Below are 24735 nucleotides of genomic sequence, written 5' to 3'. Positions count from 1 at the left end.
TGCAGGTTAAGAAAAAACCAGCGCACAATGTTCTACTTTAATTGTAGCCTTCGATAAACCACCAGTTAACAACGGACAAGAAAGATGACATCTGTAAATTGGCATACAGAAGAAACACCAGAAAGACAAATTTTCTATATATTTTCACACATTATTTTCAGAAGTCAAGTGAGCAATGTGATAAAGGTGTAATTCAATTACTGGAAAAGAAGGCCTGGGATTTTAGATGTGGGTGAATAGAGCCAAACTTTACAAGTCAGTAGGAGTGTGAGAGTGTGAGGGGCAGGCCTAGTCAGGCGGACGCGTGAGGAAGCCTATCTGTCTAGTCACCGAGCGAAGCTTACCTCCTTGAGGTGTACTGCAAAGAAACCATCATTCTGTGAACTCATGGAGACCTTAGTCACATCCACCAGGGGGACCTCGGACTTGATCTGCCCCGACTTTTGGTCAGCAAGGAGAAGGTTATTGTTTGTTAAGAGGAAAATCCGAGATGTACTCTGAAACCAGAGAGAGAGAGGGAGATAGAGGAAAGTATGGACCAATGACCCAAAACACTCCAAAATGGCCCATAAGTGTAAACCTTTAGTTATTTCTAGAAATGTATACGTTATTCTGCTGTCTTTCAGCAAGCATACCTATGTAAACTAAGACACACAAAATGAAGTCTTAAAACTTCTTAGGTACGTATGTCTGCAATGCATGCACACGAACGTGTGTGAGGCTGCGTGTCCACAGGGACACACATGTGAAGGTCAGAGGAGGATACTGGGTATATTCTGTCTTCCTCCACTTATTTCCTTGAGAGAGTCTCTCAGTGAACTGGGACCTCTGTTTCAGTCAGGCTGCCGAGACAACAAGCCCCCAGGATCCACCCTCCAGTGTGGTGTTATAAGCAGCCACACCACAGCCCTGACTCTTAGGTTGAAGCTTGGGATTTTAACCCAGGTTGCTATCCTTCCAGAGCGGCTGCTTTTCGTCCACTAAGCCATCCATCTCTCACACATCTCTCGTGCTCTCATATTTTCAATTTGTAAGAACTTCAGAGGACAGAAGTTTACATTTAAAGGTAAGGAGTTTACCTCCTCCACAGTTTACTAGAATGAGAAATGCAAATTGTTTAATTCAGAAACAAGAGCAGGACTCTTTCAGGCCACACAGGGGGGTTAGCATTTTTACCTTCCCATTAGCCCGGTTGATTTTGTTCACAACCTCAGCAATAATGATCTTCTCTTCAATGGCATCTTTGAGTTTCTTATATTTTGGGTTCTTGTTGATTTCCAGGTAAGCTCCTTGGAATGGCTGACCAACACTAAAGGAAATAAAAATTCTTGCACCTTAGAAATGGTTTCAAGCAGAGACACCCAATGACAGAAGGAGATAAGTCAGGTCATCTTAAAAACAGTTTAAAAACTTCATGAACATGACTTCAGTGTATTTACACGTTGCACAGGCACTGTATTAGACGTAAGTTAGAAATGAAGCCTTAAACTTAGGTGAAAAAGATTCTGACGCTGCCAGTGGAGCACATCACTCTGCCACAGGCGGAGTCAAGCATGTGGCCTTGTGTGCAGGAAAGGGCACTCTCATCTGTAACAGAAAGCTGACAGCTGCCCACACAGTGTGCACCAACACACGGAAACAGTGTAAGCCAACGAGAAAGCCCAACATCATCACCACCATCTGCTTCAAAGACAAATGTCATTTTCTTACAGAGGGGAAAAAAGTCAATAACCTTTTTGGGAAGGAGGGATAGGGCTTGACACTCACATTAAAAACCCCCCATCTTGTACTTGATTTTCCCACGGAACTCTGGAGGCTCATGGCCACCTCAGTAGGATGTGCCTGGAAGTGACAGGCACTCATGCAGATCCAGAGCCATTTGCTTCTGCGGAGAGGTCACTTAAATGCAGTCTCCTAGGACACCCTGTGACTCCCTCAGGGCACTGTTAAAAAGGCACCAAGAAAAAGATTGCTGGCCCATGGGATTTACAACTTTTTTTTTGAGTTCCTTTCTGGAAACTGAGCATGGGCGACTTGAAATGCTTGTAGTGTGGGTGGAGACTAGGGAAGAAAAATCTACTTAGGTGGTCAGCTCTTTGCAGTTCCCAGGACTTTAGAGGCTGAAACCCCAGGCAATGCTGCTTCACAGCATGGGGAGGCAAATTCTTCCCTCTCTCCCACGGGTGAAGTGAGTGGGCCACCTTCTCCGAAAACTGACATAACTCCTCAGAAAGGATTTGGTTTGAAGTTAACTGTGTGTTCACAGTTAATCATGTTCTTAATAATAAAAAGTGCCAAGAGCCTAATTTTAGTCTGTTCCCTTAGTGATATATTCTATACGCTCCCCCGCCCCCTATATTTGGCGTCTTCTATGGGAAGTGTTTAAGAAGTCTGCTGTCTGATTTGAGGGTGTATAAAGATCAGCTTGTGAAGAAAGCACACAGCTTTGCCATTGGCTTAGTCTGCACATAGTAGGCACATTAGAAGATTTAGGATTTAGTCACTGTGTTTGACTTAAGCATTCAAAAAGCTGAAGGAGGGAACTATAATTCAAGATATCCAAACCCCAAGGGCCTGGCAACTCTGCTCATTTAATCCCCTTAAAAGTAGACTTTTCAAATGTGTATACAGATAGAAATGATAAATGCTCACGAAATATGATTTTTATTTCTAGATCTTTCTTTAGGCAAAGCTACAAGTCACTAGAGATACTGGCGTGAAACTACACAACCTACTTGTTTGTAAAGACCAGATGAAACAGGAATGTACGGGACAGCCGAATGAATGTAGGATGCCGGGTAATCCTTGCACATACCAAGTCCTTTGTCAAGGACCGGACTTGCTAAATTTGCAGCGTGTTTATTCTTTTCTTGAGTACATAGTGTCCAAAAAAGCCGAACTGAACTTCTGAACAGGCCACTGAGGTTATGACCAGCCATTTAGCAACCTAAGGACAGCATGGGCCCATGCTTACGTAACAAGCAGGGATAATGAACTGTCCGCCTCAGGCACTGACCTTACAAATGAGTTTCTGATCTGACTTGATATTGGCAGAAAGATCCCAACAGTGACTACTGTCGAATGCAAAAAGAGCCTTGAAGACAGGGTCCCCCACTGACAATCATTTTGCATGACCTCCTATTTACTAAATGATTTAAGCGAAGGTCAACAGATCAAAACCAACGACTGTAATCCTTCCGCCTTGCACGGAAGCTGCTGCCCAGGGGTCAGGTGCACTTATAGGCAATAGCCTCTGAGGTCATTCACAAAACTAAGCACCAGTCATCCATTACTAGAATTAAACTCCATTAGAAAAGATGCGACCATATTTGAGAAAGCAATTAATAAAGCACTAGCATTCCTGAGCAGGCACAACTCTATGTACGTACCTAGAAGGATATAAAGCCTTCTTGTCTTTGAAGAGTTCACTGGCCTCCAGCTTCTCTTCATAAATAAGTTTCTGCTGGTCTGTGAATTGATCCCTGTATTTTTTACACTGTGAGACATAAGAGAAAACACACACAAAGAACCACTTACACAAATACATTCGTACTTGCTTTTTTGGTTTGTTTTGCGCGACCGGAAAGGGTCTTGCTGCAGAGCCATGGCTGTCCTGATATTCCCCAGCTGGCTTTCAACTCACAGAAATCTGCCCACCTCTGCCTCCCAAGTTCTGGGATTAAATCCATTAAGACAATGTTAGGAAACATTTGTATTGCAGAATCTGGGATGGTTCCTCAAAATATAAGAGGACCTGAGTGGCCTGCGCCCAGGAAGTCTATATTCATTTTGTTACAATGTAAATCCCTAAGGCCCTCCATGTCTGAGGCTGTCACTCCTGAACACAGCCTCACAGGAAACAGCACCGTATGGCACAACACAGCAATCCCATGCAGATCTGCACAGCCCTCTGACCTGGAAGTGTGCACTCTTAACCTTTTAATCCTACTATTTTCATTTTTAAAGGCTAGTAGTGGAGGGACATGTCTGGAGACAATCGAATCCCCGCACTAATCCCAGAGGCTAAGGCAGAAACTATGAGTTTAAGGCCTGCCTGGGCCACACACCAAATGTGAGGTCAGCCTGAGTGAGACCGCTGTCTCAGAAACAAACAAGCGCAGACCTATGATAGTAGTCCTCCACTAAACTGAATGTATGATCTACAAGTATGCTATGGACAGTGTGAAAACTGATGCCTCTTTTTAAGTTGCTTTTCATTTCATGTGCACTGGTGTTTGCCTGCATGTGTGTGTGAGGTGCTGGACCCCTGGAATGGAGTTACAGACAGTTGTGAGCTGTTGTGTGGTTGCTGGGAGTTGAACGTGAGTCCTCTGGAAGATCAGTCAATGCTCTTAAATGCTGAGCCATCCCTCCACTCCGAAAAACCAACGCATAAATTCCCTCTACTACCACTACTGCGCAATGGAACCTGGGAATCCCTCAACTCTGAGGATAAAATGCAGGAGGACAGGGCTGACCAGAGGAGCCGGGACAGATTTTTCAAGGGACTGGATGACAGGTGGGGTAGTGCCTCCGCTGAAATTACTGTAGGAAGAAATGAGGGCTTGATGGGTGCTCTCTCAAGGATAAGGCTCCCTTCAGGAGTGAACAGATCTCTCCCAGCTTCCACCCACAGGAGGAAAGGGTAAGCAGAGACAGGGCAGTGCCGAGCCCAACAGTAGTTACTCCTGCTCTTATGTTTGCAAATGGCTTCCACGTCAGACTCCAAGGGGAAGCTGAGGAATCAAGAGGCTGTTAAATCTGCTACAGAACAGAACTTGGCATCCATGAATCATACTACTCAGTAAAAATGTCATTCTTACATGTGACCCCAGGAGAGAACTGTCTGGGATATACAGCCACTAGTCATAGCCACAAGTCTTTCTAATACTCATTTGTAACATCTAATAACGATGTATATTCAACATTCCATATAACTAAGTCATTCAAAGAAAGTCTTGCTCAAAGAAAGCAGAGGCAACACCACCAAGGGCCGAACTTCCCCAGGAAGGTTATCAGCAATGGTATCTGTCCCCCACTGCACCTGAGTTCCCTCAGCTCCACATACACCAAAATTCAGTTCCCATAAGAACCACACAGTACGAAAATATAATGCAAGATATAACAAATTTTTCAGCTTCCCCTAAGTTAGGACAGAGGAAGTTTTTCCTTGAGGGACTGCAATGCTCGCCTTCTGGCCTGAAGTGTGTATGTTAACACATGTATTAGTGTATGTGTTTAATAAATCTGGTAAGATAAATGCATTCTAATTAGTAGGATTTAACTACCTTGTCTGAAGATCTTCAAAAATAATGATCTCTATCTCCTGCAGAGTTCCCTCAGACAGAGAGGGAAACAAGAGAACCCCTAATTACCCGAACCACCTGGAAGGTCAAAGAAAAGCAAGCCAACTGCATCAGGGATTGCCTCAGCTCCTGCAGGAGCTCTCACAGAAAGCCAAGTACAGCGGAGGCTATGCCAAGGCAGAGACCACAGACAAGCCGTATCAAGGTGACAGATGTATTAAGATCTGACTTTATATGGCAGCCTACCAACACTTAAACCAAGAGTAAGCTTGGAAAAAAGTATGTCAAGGTGACAGATGTATTAAGATCTGACTTTATATGGCAGCCTACCGACACTTAAACCAAGAGTAAGCTCAGAAAAAAGTGAACCATCGCATAGTTTACCCTCCACAAGTGGAAGATCCTTTTTAGCTCCTTGTGAGTCGAATCCAAGAATAGGTAAGGTCTTGATGGCCAATTTTTATCTATTGGTGACAAGGAAGGCATTTTATTTTTCATTTCCAACAAGTATTTTTGCACCTGTATTGGGGTTGACAGAAAACATTCAATGAGGAAAATACACCAGAAAGATAGTGTGATACACATTTGTGATCAACCAGAACAGCTGTTAAAAGAATTGATTAGTTTTAGCCAATAAAATAGTGTGTCTCCTTTGATAACTTTATAAGTCTTTCATACCTTCTAGGGGATATGTGCGCCCCCAAACAGTTATCAAGAAAGATGACTACAGGTACAATTACTCCCATCATCACGAGTTAACACCTACACCACAGTAGAGCTGCTCTGCTCAACAGGGAGCCTCTCACAGGACGTAGCTACTTACACTTGCATTATAGGGGACTCTAAGTAAACAGCAAGTCCCTCAGTTGCAGTGGGGTATAAGCTACATGTGGATAGTGGTCACGATCTAAAGTTACAGAATATATTTGTCGTTGTAGAAAGTTTTGGATGAGCCATACTACAGAACAAAAACGGTCCCTAACTTGAGATATTTCAACTTGGGAATTTCTGACTCTATGATGGTGGGAGAGCAATGTGTACTCAGTAGAAACCACACTTGGCATGTGTGCGTGCATCAGTGGGTGCAGGGCAGATGAGCACAGGACTCAGCTGGCCAAACCACCAGGACTGGACCATGTGGCTAAATTGTGAAGCTCAGTAGGTTAGGTACGGTAAATGGGCTCTTGGCACAGGTCTTCTCAACATATGATGTGGTTTCCTAGGACACAACTCTATCAAGTAAGTGTCAAAGGGTCTAATGTGGGCTAGGCACTGACTGGAAAAGCCTTACATGGTCAAAGAAGACCCACAGAAGTTACTCATTCATGTTACAAATAAGCAGGAGAACTCGCTGACTGTAGGGCTACCCCAGAAGGCAGCCGCAGCCACATTTGCTCCCTGCCATCTTGCTCTCAGCAACGCATCTGTCAATCTCACCCTCCAGATAGAGTCTATAGCATTTTAACAGAGAAAGAACCTACCTTTCCTCATTTCACTTTCCCAGTTTTCTATGTCAAATAAAATAAGCATTTTATCAACTGTATCAATCACAGACTCCTAACTATTCTCACACAGTTCTATTTGAACTTGGAGAAGACAATAAAGTCTACTAAAGTCTTTTTAAAGCTATGATTTATGTGTGTTTTAAAAAGGTCACCTTTTATTGAGGTGGTACTATTCAGTGGTTAATCTAACAGTGCTAATTAGCCACATACACAGTTATTGACTTACAATTCTTTGAAGTGTAAACTCATAGATTTTCTTTCCAGCATTTGCTCTAAAGAATTTCCTGTACTCCCTTCGTACCTTTAAAAGGAAGCAGACCGATGGTTAGAACAAGGCTGGCAGGTGCTCATAATGACATAATTCTTTACAAATCAAAGCATAGAGAACACGCACATCTACAAATGTCCTTTCTGGGTTGAGAAAACTGATGGCTGCGTACTTAGATGGTGGCAATTACGACAGAGAAAAACAAACCGTGAACTGATACACTAAATCCTACTGGTTCTTACACGGCTTCACGTTGGCCTAAACTCCTCAGAGGAATAGCTGCAAATCTGTCAATTAGAGAACGTTTCGTAAAACATCATGTAAGGTGGTTTCTCCTTCAGATGTTTTTTGGCAGATTATCTGAAGAACTAGATTGAAATTTCCAAAAATCCTGCCTAAAACCGCTGGTGATTTTACTGGTACACGACAGACGTGAATGCAGCTAAAAATAAGAAACTTAGAAGCTTTTAGGCTATCATTATCTTCCTTCGGACCACATCAAACTTTATACTTAATGAGCGCTTAAGAACCCTGTCATTTTAAATATAAACTTTCCCGAAACTAATGTCATAATCTACTTCAGATATTAATGTCTAATGACTAAGTAAGGTATTTACAGAATTAATGAGTGATGGTTAAAGCTGATACTGTGATAGTAAAACTCAGGGGGATACACAAAATATTTATTATCATCTACATACAAATGGGAGTTAGAAATCAGCAAAATATTAGCTTATCTATGTATCTCGATGTTCTATATCTTTTTCTCCAGCTTCCTGGTTTTCTGGGCTTAAATACATGTGCTTAAAATACATGTAGAGTGGAAGTCTGAGAAATAGAAGCCTATGAGCCAAATTCAGTCTGCAGCTAAACATTTCACACATGTGTTTTTAAATTCATAACTTCACACCACACTTTAGGTTGCGGGCTTCTGTTAAAACGTTCTAAGCTGCAGTAACAGGGATGCCCCGTTTCTACAGGACAGTGAACAGCAGTGGTTTTCCATGAAGAGAACTGCAGGTTCCACGATGGACACCCAATCGGCCCTAAGCAGCCTGCTGTCTTCCTCTTCTGCGCTACCTGCCTGCCTGAAGTGTTTGAACCCCAGACCGTGCTATACAACATAGAATATCTAAAGTTTACACTTGGACATATACACTATACAGGCAGCCCTCCCTTTAAATCCATGTTCTAGCTGCCATTTCTCTTTCAGCCATGGAGTTTTTAGATTTATAAGCATTTCAGACCTCCAGCTTATAAGGGTCAAGGGGCACAGAGGGGAAAGGCAAGTTAAAGAGAGGTCTGCTACATGGGAGCACCCCCCTTGAGGCAGTGCGGAAGCCATGCTATGCAGCTGAACCTCATTGTACCTGAGCTCTGTCAGTACGACTTCTGATATCCCACAGGACAGATGGCTGCGCCCCCAAATAAAGCTACATACGGTAAAAACCTGGCACCACCACATTCTTCTCACAATGGGGACCTTGCCGAGGACTAGGACTAGGAATCCTAAAAGGGTCCAGTTGTACTTATTAATGCAAGGAAATCAAACCATTTCAAAGGATAAAAGTACTACTCACATCAGTATAACTTGTTTCCATGACAAAGGGACAAATTTAGTATAATCTTAAACTTCTAAAAAGCTTAAATCTCTTTCATAATAATAGTAATGGAAACATAATGAGGTGCTTCTGTCTCATTAGAAACCAAGGGGGTGGGGGGATGACTGACAGTTAGAGCAAGCCTGGTTAATTCTGTAGAAATAGCATTCACCTTGTCCACTGCTACTGCACACTTCCAGTGAAAAAATAGTTTGAAAGCATACACACAGAAACCCAGAGATCAGGATGTGGAGTTCGATACTGCCTGCTTCCTTGCAAATATAAAAACTATGATGCAAATCTAGACCCAAATAAAATGGGAAATGTTTTGTTTTGCTCGGCTTCCAAAGAGAGCATGTAAAGGTGGTGTTTACAATTTGTCAAATAGAACATCCGTTAAATGCATGCTGAAGTTACTTCTGAATTCCCTCATGAATACTCAGAGTAATCAAAGGATGATTAATGTTTTCAGGAGGAACTTTCAGGGGAAATGGAGATTATTGAAAGCAATATTCAGGGATGTTTCTGAAGGGTGCTAAAATGCACAATCAATAACTTCTTAGCTCATTCTCAAATATTTAGATTAAGAGTTAACGTTACTGGACTAAATCAGAATACTAAAGAGGAGTGGTATGGAAAGGGCCCCGATCACCTCCGAGGGTGATGGGATGGTCTCACTGTGTTAGTTAATTCTGATCAGGAAGACCAGATCCTTCTACTGCCTGCAGGTTTTCAGTGCTTGCAGCCAAATCTCCTTATTTACTCTAGCACCTGCCTTTATCGCACGGTCTTTGAACCTTAGAGTTCTTTGAACTTCATGATCTCCGTCATCGCATTTACTCTGATCTGTGCTGAGCCATGATCACTTGGAAGAAAGCTCCACTCGAGCCCTCAGTGAGAACACAGGCAGACAGACGGGAACAGAGCTTGCCACCCTGACGCAAGCCACTGAGAATGGAAGATCAGTTTCCAGCTCAAGGACTGCACTCTGCCTCATGATGTAAAAGGCCATAAATAAACCAAAACTCAGAAAACACGTCTTGGATAAAATATACTGCATCACACTCATTAAAGAGATTAAAATCACATTAAGATGAGAAAACTGTGTATGTTTTTTTTTGGCTTTTGTTTTTTTTTTTTAAACATGAAACAAGATTAGTCAAGATGACATCTCATAAGACCGCAGACAGCAGGAAGCGCCTCCAGTTTTCTCGGGTTAGTAGGTGCGAGGCTTTCTGTTCACCAGGGCAGGAGAAGTCATGAAGAAAGTACCTTCAGTCCAAGCCAGTAAGCCCAAATGACAGCAACTGCATGCTTACGCCTAGCCTCCTCCTTCAAGCGTTTCAATTCCCTTCGTGCCTAGAATGTTTTAGATAGTCAATAAGAGACAGCCCAATGCAGACTGCACAAATGAGAGAAAAGATCCCCCCACCAAACAGGAGAGCCACTGTCGGAGCAGGACCGCAGCACAGCAGAGGAACAGAGTACACTCATTTCGACCCAAGGATCTGATGCCACATTTCCTCAAAGCCCTTGAGATATGCTCTCTCTAGACTTGACTTTGCTATGAAGCTCTCTGATAGTCTTCATTTGGATGAATAAAAAAAAAAAAACAAACCAACTCTGTGAATGACAATGTTGAAAACTGCAAAAAGTAATAAAACAAACAAAAGAGGAAAACTAACAAAAACACAGAGGTCCTTTCCGGTGTGAGCTAGAAGCAGCATGGAAAATTGAACTGCACTAGGGTAAACCCAGCTCAGTGGCAGACTGCTTAGCTAACATTCAGAAGGCCCTGGGATCAAGCCCTCACACCGCCCAAAATAAATACATTTTGACCAGGATCCCAAATAGTATATAACACACTAAAAAGTGAAATCAGGCAAAAAATGATAGAACTGACAGGTTTACAAGATGCCTCAGGGGAAGCCAATCTCAGGCACACTGTTGCACAAGACAGAGATAGGCGCTAACTTTTGGACCTTCCATTCCCGAGACTAGGAGTAAGGACAGGACCGCCATGACTACTGGGTCACTTCCCTAAATCGGCTAAGGCACTAGGCTGGTTTTTATAGACTTTGGAAAAAACACAAATGAACAATTTTGGTCAGTCTTAGGGAACCTTTTAATGGAGCCCACAAAGTGGACGTCTTCTCACAAGATGGGCTTGCAATGCTGACAAACACCAGACTCTGTAGAGTTCCATGTCCCCAACTGGAGTACACCTTTTAAGGAAAGATGACTTTTGATTTTCTAATTAGAAAATCTCTTGTTCCGTGGGGGTGTGTGAAATGTGAAATGCCCACAGAGCCCAGAGTCTGCCAGGGTCAGTGAGTTCCACGGGGCCTTTGTTCCTGAAATCAAACAGCAATGCTGAAATTCCTGGGATTCCTCCCTGGTAAGTATGGCTAGCTCCACACGAACACGGATTTCTGTGAAATCACGGATGATCCTTCCCTGTACACGTGACACCGTTTGGCTTACAGTAACCAACAGATGCCACGTTCGGCCTGAAACGCGGTTTCATTCAGGGATTAATTCTTGTAAAGCATGCGTAACTGGCATTATTTTGTCAACACACTGTATAAACGGATCCGAACCCCAATACGAACATTCTCCACATGCCCCCCCTGCATACAACTATCCCTAAAATCTGGCCAGCATTCAAGAGTGGGGAGAGTGGGCACTCACCATGCAAATTAACTTAGAGAATTAAAAAAACAAAAACAAAACAAAAACAAACAAAAACAACCTATGCTAGAGCCTTATTAGTGAGGTTAGTTTTTTGCTCTTCGCATGCCAAAGCTTCCACGGCATACTACATCTAGCATTCCCGGTTTCATTAATTTGGCTGCCAGATCATGCACGGAGGTGACTACCAACTGCAGTCATTCATCCCTGCTAGGCTAGAGGCCAGGGCTGGCTCCTGCAGGATTCCCGGGCTCGGTGATGGGACGTGGGCATCAAGTACCTTCGATCCAAGCCAGAAAGCCCAAATAACTGCAATAGCGTGCTTATTCCTAGCCTCGTCCTTCAGCCGCCTCCGCTCCTTTCGCGCCTGTGGTGCGTTTGAAAAGGAGTTACAGAAAGAGTTAAGGCAGGAAAAGCTGCTGCTGCTGCTCAATGGAGACAGAAAAGGAGACACCAGTCACCACCGATGCTAAGTGCAAAAGCATGTGCTGCCACCCACACCGAAACGCCGCAAAGGGCAAGAGGCAAATGTGCTCAGTAGCTCAAGCGAGGATCTTCGGCTCTGCGGTTACTCCCCACCGAACTACCCTCCTCAGGGCCTCTGGCCTACCTGGGTGCCGTGCCAGTATGCTGCGATGGTGGTGGCTGCCTCCTTGCAGCGTTTCTGATGCTTCAGCTCCCGCAGGATTTTTCTAGCCTATGGTAGAGAAATCATCCTCATGTACCCATCTCTCTCTCTCTCTCTCTCTCTCTCTCTCTCTCTCTCTCTGTGTGTGTGTGTGCACTCGCGCATGCATTTCATGAAATTAAATTAATGGTGGGTATAAAATAATTTCCAAAGAGGTTTCAGTGCAAATACACATGGCCCAGTGAAGCCACTGAGACAAGCAGTGCATGCTGGGAGACACTGGCATGGCAGGGTGATCTCACCAGGGGGAAGGCGGCCTCCCACCATGGATGGGACACGCTAGGGAAGAATATGGCCACGGTAAGGCAGGCTGCCACTCATAGGAGGTAGAGAACCGTTTTCAGATGATGGCCAGATTTCTATAAGGTTCTCCAAAAGTCTACTGAATCTCTTTGTTCATTCTGTTGGAAGTCGCTGTGGCTATCCTTTCAAATCAAAAGATTTTTGTTTCTTATCCAAACCAGTGATGCCTTTTCAGTTGTTGTGCAAGCTACTAGTGGCACCTGGCTTGTGAATAAACTTCAGGTCCTGGCCTGGGGGTCTCTAGCCTGTAAACCGACTAGTCCCAGAGCCTAGAAACCTAGTCAGGGAAGAGCCTACAGGCAGTTAGCCACATTAACTTGGATAAGCCTTTAATCTGGGCAAGGTCTATACCAATCAATGAAGCTAGATTTGTAGCCCAGCCTGTATCCTTTCAAGAAGCTATAGACTGACCACAACCTGAAATTATCCCTCTTGGATCTAGAACATTCTAGGAAAGCAGCCAGAAAAATCCTAGAGTAGGACTGGAGGGAGGGGTCTGAGGTCAGTAAACTTTTTCTGCAAAGAGGAAGATAGTGAGGCTCGGGGTTGGGGATTTAGCTCAGTGGTAGAGCACTTGCCTAGCAAGCGCAAGGCCCTGGGTTCGGTCCCCAGCTCCGAAAAAAAGAAAAAAAAAAAAAGATAGTGAGGCTCTCTCTCTGTCTCTGTCTCTCTGTCTCTCTCTCTCTCTCTGTGTGTATCAATGAGGAGTCAGGAAATGAACACGGTCACGTCTTTATGTATGGATATTAAAATACACAGTTCATATACTTTTCACATGCTTTGAACTCTTTTCTGCTTTTTGTTTATGATGGTTCAAAATATAAAAACCACTCTTGGCTTGCAGGTTGTATAAGTCAGAACACTGACCCTTGAACCAAGCCTTAGCTGGAAGGATCTGGAACCAACGTAGCAACTGTGACTACCCCCTTTTCTCCTAGGAGAGCCCTAGCTAGAGCCAGGAGCATCCAGTCACTATAAGGAGGCTGCCGGGGATCATCACTGGAAAGATGTGTGGCTAAGAGCCACGGGACTCAGGCAGTGGCTGTAAGACAGCTTGCTAGACAATAGCTTCTCTCAAAACCACTGGGCCTGAGGATATTGAGATTATATACAGTGTTATTTCAGGGACGACTTCCTGCTTAGAGAACAAAGGCTTGAAAAAAACATAAAGCTGATTAGAAGGAAGCAGCCAAGACATGGTCACCAGGGTTCCCTGCTTGGCCCCATAATATTTACTCTTCCCATGAGGCCGTTTACAGAACAGGTGGAGATGAGGAAGCTTCCCCTGCAGAGTGAGCTTGAAGACTTTACCCTTTATGAAGAACCCCAGCTCCCACATAAACAAAGCACACTTATTGAAACTCACCTTCCAGCCCCGGATGTAAGACTGAATCACCAGGGCTGAACTCTTTATCTGCTGATATCGCTTTTGTTGCTGCAGGATAAAGGGAGGCTGTGAATAGTCAGCTAGAGAAGGGGATCTGTTCACTCTGAGTGGTGGATGCCTGTCACCCACAATCCTAGAAACTGAAAGGTTAGACAGTCCGACATTATTACAGTAAGTCTGTTCCACATGAAGAATGCTGTTCCACTCTTACCAATAACTGTTCGCTGCTTGACGCTGTGAGGCAGCCTTCCCTACACTACCCACCACCAACAGAGCAGTCTGAGTTGACCCACATTGCTTTGCGCCTACTTTTTGAGAGTAGTATCTTCTTGGCGCCATTTTCCACCAAGCGTCTCACTGGGCCAGCCTACCTCTAACCTTCAGGTCATTTTTAGACTGGCTATGCTTACTCTGCTTCAAGTGGGGACAGGGTAATTTTCAGCAAGCCCCATACAGAATCCTGAGAATGCGTGGGTCTCACTCCAACCTCACCCGTGAGGATAGGCTGGATCAAAGTCAACACCGTGAAAGGCACTCAACTACACTTTGGCTCAACAAGCTCCACGTCCACTGGCCTTGCAGTAGAGTTGATGGTGCTAGGACGCTCCCAAGAAAACGATGCCCTTCCAATTTTTTGGTTTGGAATGAACGTTGGGGTTCAGATGGGCAACTCTGAGGAAAATGCAAAGACTTTCGAAAACACTCAGGTCAGGTTGTTAACCTTTCCCTGTGAAGCATGACGGCTGGTTCCTATTCTCTCATGATATCTTCCAAGAGCCTAGGCTTCATCTGGATCATCAGAAGTAGTGGAGGGAGGTGGGCGATACAGATTTTGGCTTGAAATATCCCTCCAGAAAAGCTGAGCAAGCCAAGGAGAGCAAACCAGTAAGCAGCACCCTTCCATGGCCTCCGCATAATCTCCTGCCTCTAAGCTCCTGCCCTGTGTGAGTTCCCGTCCTGACTCCCTTCAGTGATGAACTTGGAATGTGGAGGTGGAATGCTAAGTAAACCCTTCCCACCCGAGCTGCTTTGGTTACGTGTTGATCACAACAACAATAGCCCTAACTAGACAGATATCTATTTTCCCTTGCTAAAGGTAAACTTGATCAAGTCAGAAACCAGGTTGTGGGTCCACTTTGCTACTCTTTGAGCACAGTAGTTACTTCAAAGCTGTTTGTAGAATTTAAGACAGATTAATTCAGGACGCACTCAAGCTTGAGTTTTCTTAATGACTCCAAAATAAGCAGTGATAAAAATTCTTTCTTGAAGATGGGTTATTTGTTGGTCCTTCCTTTCTGGGGCAAACAGAAAAGAGCATCATGAATGTACAAAGTTAAGAAAGCGCTGCTGTGTGCTCGGAGAGCCCATAGCCACCAGGCAGAATGATTACAGTCTGCTGTGTCTTAGCTGAATGGACATGAGTGTAGTCACTCTAAGACTTGGAGTGTGGCTGTGATCTTCCTAATTGGAGCAAGCAATCAAAGACCTCACTAAAAGACTTCAAGCATCATCATGTCTCCAAATTTGGTAATTCTATTATGTATTTCACAAAACTATAGATTTTATCTTAATTTTTGTCTTACAGAAAAAATGTCTCCTTAGAAGCGGAGGGAAGAATGCACTAAATAAGACCTGACTGCAAATTTAAAACATTTTTTACCTTTGCAGAGAAGAAGCATAGAGTGGAAACATTGATAAGCTGTGCTCTTTCTTATCACTGCAATTCATTTGCAAGAAACACAACCTAAATAAATTTACATGATGGTGGATGAGGTCCTTCTCAGACCTGTGGGATGGATGTCTCTAACAAAGTGGTCAACCAACTGATACACTTCCGAAAAGAAGCTCTGTATTAACTAAGCAAATATACTTTATTGACTCCTTCTCCACAGTAGGGCCAGATATCTGAGGACTAGTGAAAATCCGATCCTCTAGCTGGAAGAGATTTCTAAAAGAGATTTCTGGCACTCTGGTACTCCTCCGTCTTCAATGCTGCTCAATGAATGTAGCCAGCCAGCCTTTTTAAAGAACTGATCCCATCACAGTGAAAGGATATGACACAGTCTCCTCAAACTGATGACAACACTAGAAATAGAATTCCTGCTACATGCTTCCTGGAGATCAGTACCAAGCAGTCTGAAACACTAAACCCACGCTCTGGAAATGATTAGGCTCAAACCCATGCTCGGCCAATGACAGCAGCAGGCAGGGTACCCAGCAGCTCAGGGCGTGTTCTCTCATGTTAAAAAAGGAGTAACAACCATTTCCAGAGGTTGTTGGGAAATTTTGGCTATGTAAAAGTTACAAACACAATAAGCACATAGAGAATGTTGAGAAGTTAGCCTCAGGTTGTAACAACAGACTCACCGCGTATCTCCTGTACCAGGCGGCAATCACGACTTGGCTTCTTTTCATGAGCAGAAAATGTGTACGACATTTCCATCCTCGATAAATCTTCTGAATGAGAGTGGCCAGGTCCTCCAGCCGCTGCTTCCTTAGGTCTTCTAATTGGAATAACTAATATAAAACAATAGACAGACTTAGCCAAAGTCCTAAAAACCTAATGGCATACATGAAAGGAATTTGCAGGATGTTGAAATTAGCTACTTGAATGATATATGCTATAGATCACTGGTGCAGGGGGAAAATACTTTGACAGATCCATAGAAGATCCAGTTCACTCTGGAGTTCAGATTTTCCAGTAAAGGATGCTCAGACAGGAAATCACTATTCCTAATCGGTCCACAGAGGGTCAAAAATGCGTGCTCTGTGAAGAGACACGTCAGCCTTTTTTCTTCAACAACCTAAGTATTTCTCAAACTCTCTAAATGTCCATTATCACTAAATCATTTGCGATATTAATTATACTTTATGCCTACCACTTTATACAAAGACTCCCAGAGACTCTAAGGAGGTCTATGAATTTGATACACTCTGAAAACTGTTTCCTCCCATGTTTTCCCAGCACCTATGGAGCTGTAATTCTAAAAACCACTGTGTAACTAGATGCTACAAACACTGACCGGTCCTTCCACTTGCTACAAGTTATAAATCAGGGAGGTTTAGCGAAGGTTTGATACGGTAGTCTTGTCTTCATTTCTTAAGTTTTGTACCATCTCTCAGACAGCTTCAGTGTTATATAAATACCATCTCTTACTTGATCCAGCTCTAAGATACTTCGGTCAGATAAAAGAATATGGCCTTGACTGTGGTGCCTCAGAAACTAGGCTCCAAGCATGGGATTCAAGTTCAGAGTGTAAAGATTACATACTGTCCTTGGGTTTCGGATGAATATCTTGGATCTACCGAAGGAGTACTCTTCCACGGGAATCTCTAGCTCATTAAACAGAACTTCCACACCAGACCTAAAAGAGTAAACAAAACCCAAAACAGTGCTTTTCCCGAGTTACAAAAATGACTTGACCCAATATCATATCATATCGTATTATATCATAATAACAGTAATGGAAACATAATGAGGTGATTCTGTCATATCATGCCATATCATATCTTATGTTCTCATTAACACACAAATAAGCTACAGTAAAAAAAAAGACGTTTGGGGTGTGTGTGCATGTGCGTAGATCAGGGACAACTCGTAGGAAGCAACAGATTCTCCTTCCACCATGTGGGTCCTTAGGTGGTCAGGCCTTGCAGCACTTTACCTGATGACCCATCTCTCTAGTCCCAACACTGCCACATTGTTTAGAGTCACTACTCTTCTAGCAATCGTCGTCTTCCACCAAAGGATTTAGGATTTGCTTCCCCAAACTAACCCCAAAGACTGTAAAAGCAAGTCTAGGTTCAGAACTATCTACTAAGAAATACAGGTATTTCTTGATTTCATTAGCAATACAAAACAAGTCAATTAATGTATCAGTGGGGGCCAGGAATGGCATATGTGTGTGTGCATCGTTGACTGGTCGGTGCCTCTGCAGACAAGACACACTGGATGTCCTAGAACATGAATTACAGATGCTGTGACTTTCCATGCAGATGTTGAGAACCTAACCAAGGTGGCTCCTAACTACTGAGCTATCTCTTCAGGCCTCTCCTGAAACATTTAATATTCCTCTCATTCTTCAGATGCTGAGCACAGTCCAAAACAGTGTTAAATGTCAGACCCATGACATGCTACAGAACACGAGCTTCATGCGGCAGGAACAAGGCCTTGACCTTGCTTTTCAACATCAGTTTCTAAAACTAGCCTGGCTCCATCAACCTGTGGACTGCCTACCAGACAAGGAGTAAACAGTGCTCCTTGTGACGGCATATTTAGCACAATATCCTAGAAATTAACGGTATGTAGAAACAATACCCCGGGTCTACATTAGACATCAGACTACACTTACCTCTTCTCCATAGCTCAGGCTGTATGTCTAATTACTGCTCAATCTCCTGAAAACAGCCAGGTCCAGCTAAGAACGTACATGTAACCTTGACACAACAAGATGAAAGTCCCCGAGTGCCCGCCTCACCCATGAAGCAGGCATGCTGGCCCTCCGGCAATATTCAGACTTCTACAGACCCCCCCATAACCAGCAATTCTGGCTGCTAAGAGTAGAGGTTTCTCACAGGCCTGACTTCTCTCCTGTCACAGCTGCTGTACAGCACACTCGTTCTCTGTATGTGGACCGCTCACAAGCAAAAGCAATGTCTGAAGAGAAAGCTTGCAGTGCCCAGTATTCCGCTCGGGACTAGGGAATCAGGGAAGACTTGTGGCTAAGCCGTACTCTCTAGGCCAGCTTAACAAGCATCGTGCTGCTTCTCAAGTCTACGGATGGACACAAGAGCCACAGCTAAGACCTTTACCTCACACCCTCCTGTTCTCTCTAGGAACAAATCTCAGCAGACAGCTGAGAATGGCGATTCAAGAGGCCTCTTCTCTAACCATCTATAACCTACAGAGTTCACATATTAACTATCAATTCACCATGTGTATATCTCAAACATTTATAGTCATTCAAGTTCCAAGTGCAGATTTCACGTGTTCCATTTCACTGTCAAAGAAAACTGACACCTCCATAGCAAGGACCATCTGCAATGGTATCCTAAGGGAAAGCACATACCCAACAAATCTACAGGCACAAAACCAAACCAAATCAAAATACAATGCTACTTGGATACTTTAAAAGCTGATAATTGCAACGGCCAGAAAGTCCCCTACCTTGCTGGTCCCTTCCAGTGAGGCCATGTTTGTTTGCAAAGCATCTTGTATCTTTCCAGACAAGGTTCATAGGCCTGCCTGAAGGCATAGCCTGCCCGTCTCACTCGAACGTTCTCCAGAAGACCCAGGTACCGGATCTGATGACACACGAGACTCTCACTGAAAATGTGAGCGGCCTTTTTATCGTTCGGCTTGATGCACCTAAAACGTTTCAAGTATTTTAGGTTTTAAACGCTGCCAGTGAATCTTACCCCAATCACTTCACAGTAGTCATTTACTATTCTCGGAAAACCAAATCATTTCTAATTATTTCAAACCATTACACAGTACACTCGGAATAAATACAATATTGTATATGCTGTAATAAAAAAAACATTTAAGAGATTCAATGGCACTGATAATTTTTTGCTATTAGTGCAGAGCTCTTACACTGAAAGTCCTTACATAGAAATAAATGCCAGACTTGTGGAAGTCATTATTAGCTCTGGATCACATAGCAGCTATTCCCATCCTGACTGATTCTACTATTAAACAGCCATGGTTTGTGGATATACAACTGCTAAGTGATCTCTCTCAACACACACTGAACACAAATTAAATCTTACCTGGTTCTGTCTTGATGTTTTTATAGTTTTCCTTTTACCACTTAAATCTACTCTATGAATTAATTAAACAAGGGCAACAGACAAATAAATGGGAAAGTCTACCCAGTCTCTTAGACATACACTGATAAAGTTATTGATAAGGAGACCAAGGACAGTGAGTGGTAAGAGTTTAGCCTTACGTCTGAAATTAGGCTGCCAAGATTCTATTAGCAAGCCTATGAGGACCACCTCACGACCTTGGGGAACACATAAAAACCAGACAACAAAGAACTCCCTAAGGTGATGGTGCATGTTTTACATCTCAACCCAGGTGATGCTGCCAAGGTAAACACTACCATTATAAAGTAATCGAACTGTTCACCTCAAATCTGTGTGTGTTGCTTCACAGGTAAATGGCGCCCCAAGAAAATTTGGAAACTCCGCTCAACCGAGACTAAGGAAAGCAAATGATCAAAAACCACTGGCTATTTTTGAAAAATGAAGTTTTCTCCCAATATGTGCTCTCACTTGGGTAAATCAAGGAAGGATAATTTGCTTATTTGTGTGTCTACTGATATAGATGATACACACATACAAAAAAAAAAAAAATGCCACTCACTCTGGTTTATCCCTCATTGAAATTCCAAGGGCGAGATGTGAGCTGACATCTGCTCTATCAGACAGCAAAGTCCCTACTGCTTCTCTACTGCAAATTCTAGCCCTAGTTGGACCTTCCTAAATCCCAAGCAAATCACATCTAAGAGGACCTTAGAAGCTGGAAAAACAAAATGAAACAAAACAACAACAATGACAACAAAACCAGCGACGATACAGGCTTCCTTAAATGTTCTTAGATATTAACTCATGTTCCAGAAGTACCTGATATAGTTCGGGTTCTTGGTCTGCAGGTTTTTCATCAGGGTGGCCACCGACGCCTTGAACTGGGACCCTGCAGTAGGAGGCCTTTTCAGGTTGACTTTTGCAGGATTCCCTTCAGGGAACAGAGACTTGATGAGGGCATGGCCAGCCTTCCACATGGCTTGAGACAGGTCTCGGTACAGAAGGTCATTGTTCTTGTCAACAAACCCTTCCACCTGGTATAGCACCTGTGAGTGGCAGTGACAGCAAATGGGACTCACTGATGGCTCCGGGCACAGGACAGTGTCAAGCAATGATGACACCCAGACTCCTCCAACATCAGAAACCCCCGTGCTCTAGTCACACACTGATACTAGGCTTGCTTCTAACTTTGAGTTACACCTCTTGAAGGCACAGAAAGAAACAAACAAAGCCTGTAATGTCATCCAGAATTTGCAAGAATAAACTCCAACAATGTTATAATGCTTTTAAAGGATGTTAGATGTTTTTTGGTATGGGTATATATATGTCTGAATATATCTGAGAATTAAAAAAACATTCTTTCTTTGCTCACATGCTAGTCTGTTTCAAATTAGAAAGGGATCAAAAACAGGTAACATGGACATTTTCACAGACATCTTAAGCAACAGAGAAATCGAGCAGGAATGCAGGTCTAATACTAGGCCAATGAAGCGAAGCAAAGGCCAGTGCTCTGGTGTCCTGGAATCAAAGGCAATCCAGGATTATCTCATTTTCACTAAATGCATAACTAAGGAATTCCCCCATGAGGCTTCCATTCCTGTTTATAAAGGCAGTATTAACTCTAATCAATAACCTTTTGGGGTCCTAAAAATTAGCCTACAATTCAAACTGTTTCATTGAGAACAACTTCCTCAAATACAGAGGAAAAAAATTTCAACGAGGTGTTTTACCCGGTGTCTCTCAAAATTTCAACTGAAGAATTCTTGATTTTTGCTAAACGTTTTGTGCTTTTAAAACCTTACAGTAGGCCCCTTTTTTTGTCTGGCACGATTTACCAACCCTTTATCAGTCTTGCTAAGTATTTTTGATAGAACAACTTAAGACCTAAAAATAATAAAATGACATAAAGACACTTTGTAGTGTTCATTAAGGCCACTGCTTTGCTTTTCCTTTCACTTGTGTTAACAAGATGCAGCCATGGTTGTGTTAACCATGGTTCAGGCTCAACTGCCCATGAGCACTCGCTAGTCTCCTACAGCAACCGTGTTCAGCGACTCTGTCCCAGGAGGCACAGAAGCCCTGGGAACAGCATCGTGGGTCTGGGGTTCTCCCCTGTACCTTGCCAGCATAATGCTGGATTCTGAAGCAGCTGTGAGGCAGGGTCGTGTCATTGAGGAAGCGGGAACATTTGCTCATCCTGCTCTCGAAGTGCTGGTGGGTGGCACAGACTTGGTTCAGCTTTTCCAGGAAGGTCTCATCTGTAACAGTGCCGGGTCTCAGGCACTCTTCATCCAGCATGGCCAAGATTCCGTTTGTGTTCTGGGGGGGATAGAAATAAAGGTGTTTCCTTCCTCCCTTCTTTGCTCCACTGCTCTAATTAGGCCTAATCACAACATCAAACACAATGGACTTAATTACACGTAAGATTCAGTTCAGCTGCAACAGAAAACAATCACAAAGGCCACAGAAGTCAGCTCTTTCCAGAGTGACCCAGATGTAGCGGGGTGGGGCTACCTGATTGGTGTTCCTTCCCCAACAGACAGGATCGAGACGCTAACCCTCAGTACAAATGAAGTTCACACTGTCAAATCCAAAGCCCATTCTGAAGTTCTCTGAGAAGCCACCATGATGGTGTCTACATCATGCTACATATCCTGGCTCCATCTCTTATGGTCTTACTCACTGGTCTCATGTTACCAGACCGTTCACAGACTCACAGTATAGCTGGGTGTCTGGGGGGAGGGGCTGGTGCAGTGCTTCAGGGTGTTGTTCTTAACGATCATGCAATCAAGTGCTGCTGCAGACCATGTTCAGAATAAAACTCTTGTTCCACATAATATCCAAATGGGTATTAAATAGGAGTGAAATTTTACTTGTGTGCTCAGACTCTACGGTCTTGTTTATCTCAAGATAAGCCAGCCCTAGACTGAACCAGAAATCAGGAATTTTCTACTTTGCTAACAAAGGTAGTGTGGCTTCCTGTGACTGTCCCTGAGGCCCCTAAGTCGAGATTCCAGAAACAATCTGAGCCACTGACCCTTAACCCTGCCCACTTCCGACAAGGCAAAGGCCCTGTCCTCAGAAGGCTATGATCTCCTCTGACCAGCATTTACTCATTCCACACAAAACCCAAGGGAAGAGCAGGCTCTCAAGTATGCTCAGTACGTCCCCAGAATAGATACTGTTGTTCACTGGGGCTGGAAGGAAGCACTTCCTTTGAGCTTTGGGCTTCTTTCATGAACATGAGTTTCTTCAATCATTTAGAGAAGGGACTTTTCTGTGAGAGAAGTGGGTATGTTTGAGTGTATTATTGCAGTTCCCTCTTCTAAGATAAATAATCAATGCCTGCTGTTTACAAAAAAAAAAAAATCTCATCAGGAAAGTGAGACTTCTCACAGCAGAGTCCTCAGGTAACAAAATTTGCTAGAAAAAAAAAAAAACTTCAGGAAATGTATGATTTCTGGATTTGAGGCAAGAGCTCTGAGTTCTTTAGGAAGAGTGACAACACTTCCCTTCCTAATGCTAGCCAAAGTTTCCGAAACAAAGTTTATATATTTATCAGGAAGTGATGTTTTTGGATCATTTATTGCTTTCCATGCTCAACTAAATCGAAGATCATGTCTTCAAGAATATCTTGCACTTTGATGGGAAAACACTGGGCAATCGTAACTTCCACGAGGGCTGATTTGAGACAAGTACAGAACGTTTGCTGTGCACTCAAGAGCAAGAGGGTATTCTGGAAACACAGCACTCGTCTCCTGGACAAGTGAGAAGCTGGCAGGAGAAATAAGTGTGCACACTGTCTCAGACGACAACATCAAGGTCAGAAGCACAAGCAATCGACCCTAAGGTGGGCAAAGGGGTTTCCTGTCTCCACAGAAATGCGGCTTCCTACAGGTCACTCACTACAATAAACTATACCATATGGCCTAAAACCAAAAACTTACATTCAAACAGCTTCCTAAAAATTGCCCAGTCATTTCCCCCATTTTTATCCTTTCCAAACTCACATACACTTTGAAAAGTTCCAGGTTCTTGGCCTCCTGCTGTCACACTCACAGCATCCTCTTGTACACATTCTCGGAATCAAAGCTAGGCCAGCAATAGCCTGTTAATCCAGCTCAGAGGTTTGTGTCTCTTCCCTCTTTCTACCGTAACCTCACCGGTACAGTAGGAGGGCACTAGACTGTAGGCATGAAATGGGCACGTTGATGTGCAAACCCCTACATATCTGCTCTGGTCAGCACACACATCCATTCCACAGGGGCCTGGGCTCCCAGCACACAAATGCTGGTGGCCAAGAGGTCATGAAAGGGCTGTGACAGGGCGACAAGACCAGGGGTTCTTGGCTAAGTACCATAATAAAAGCTGTCCATGCAGTCACTCAGGAGTGAAGAATGAGTTCTTAGGATTACCATGAAGTCTTTAAACACGGTAGCTCCCGTCACACAAAGAAAAGTACGAAATACAGGTGCTTAGTGTAAAAGGCAGTGAGATCATGTGCAGAAGGTTAATTATTCTACTGAGAATCCCTTTAATACCGAAGTACTCACGTTTTCTATTAGGTCGCAAATGATAGCATTGTTGAAGTAGTCAATGTGAGTCCATTCTATGTCCTAAAAACAAAACCGAACAAAATCAAACCCATATGGCAATGGTGCAGTGCCATCTGAAAATGAACTGCTCCCCTCACCCCCCACCCACATTTCACTCTCAGCCTGAAGCTGTCGACATCATCGTCCGGTTCCAACAGCTTCCTCAACACAGGAGTTCGCCACTGACATGAACCGAGAAGCAATTGCCCCTGACCTGCTCCAAGGCCGCTTCCCATTCCACTCTCCCACTTGTCACTGTTTCCCATGCGCTTCATGGGCTCTGAGCCAAATCTTTACTCAATAGGCCCCTGGGTCAATATTGCTGTGTGTATATTTACGATGTTTATAAGGAAATAAGGCAGAACTTGATCCCAGCAACTAAAGCCTAGAGTTTTTGTCATCGTGAGGCAAAAGTAATTTTAGAATCAATGCTACGTAAGTCAGTTAACTATTTCATGTGTAAAAACAGCCCAGTATGGAGAGAAAGTATTTCCTCCACAGAACACACCATGGAAAACCTACCCATAGAGCCTCCAACACTAGTTCTAGAGCCAAACCAGGGAGGTGAAGTGCCTTCATT

The 24735-nt window shown here is 43.6% G+C and overlaps 1 protein-coding gene across 15 annotated transcripts in view; it reads right to left on the bottom strand.

The window, feature by feature from the left end:
- The window catches only part of Myo1b (myosin Ib), a 161712-nt gene that overhangs the window by 6376 nt on the left and 130601 nt on the right, over nucleotides 1-24735 (bottom strand). For 6 of the 15 annotated variants that reach the window (XR_015628381.1, XR_015628382.1, NM_001432365.1 and 3 more), the window contains 14 exon segments: nucleotides 24114-24176; nucleotides 21679-21879; nucleotides 20380-20606; nucleotides 18917-19117; nucleotides 17021-17114; nucleotides 16117-16266; nucleotides 13729-13797; nucleotides 11982-12068; nucleotides 9953-10039; nucleotides 7038-7112; nucleotides 5691-5825; nucleotides 3390-3496; nucleotides 1177-1309; nucleotides 345-497 (listed from right to left, as the gene is read on the bottom strand). Coding sequence is in view for 12 of the 15 variants with exons in the window: in NM_001432365.1 (NP_001419294.1) it covers nucleotides 345-497; nucleotides 1177-1309; nucleotides 3390-3496; nucleotides 5691-5825; nucleotides 7038-7112; nucleotides 9953-10039; nucleotides 11982-12068; nucleotides 13729-13797; nucleotides 16117-16266; nucleotides 17021-17114; nucleotides 18917-19117; nucleotides 20380-20606; nucleotides 21679-21879; nucleotides 24114-24176 (1782 nt within the window). In the remaining 3 variants the exon portion in view is untranslated. 15 annotated transcript variants of the gene reach the window in all.

This window comes from Rattus norvegicus, chromosome 9, assembly GCF_021556685.1.
Source record: "Rattus norvegicus strain SHRSP/BbbUtx chromosome 9, alternate assembly SHRSP_T2T, whole genome shotgun sequence".
Classification (NCBI taxonomy): Eukaryota; Metazoa; Chordata; class Mammalia; order Rodentia; family Muridae; genus Rattus; species Rattus norvegicus.
Note: the sequence above shows the minus strand (reverse complement) of the source record. Positions and strands in the feature narration are given on the sequence as shown.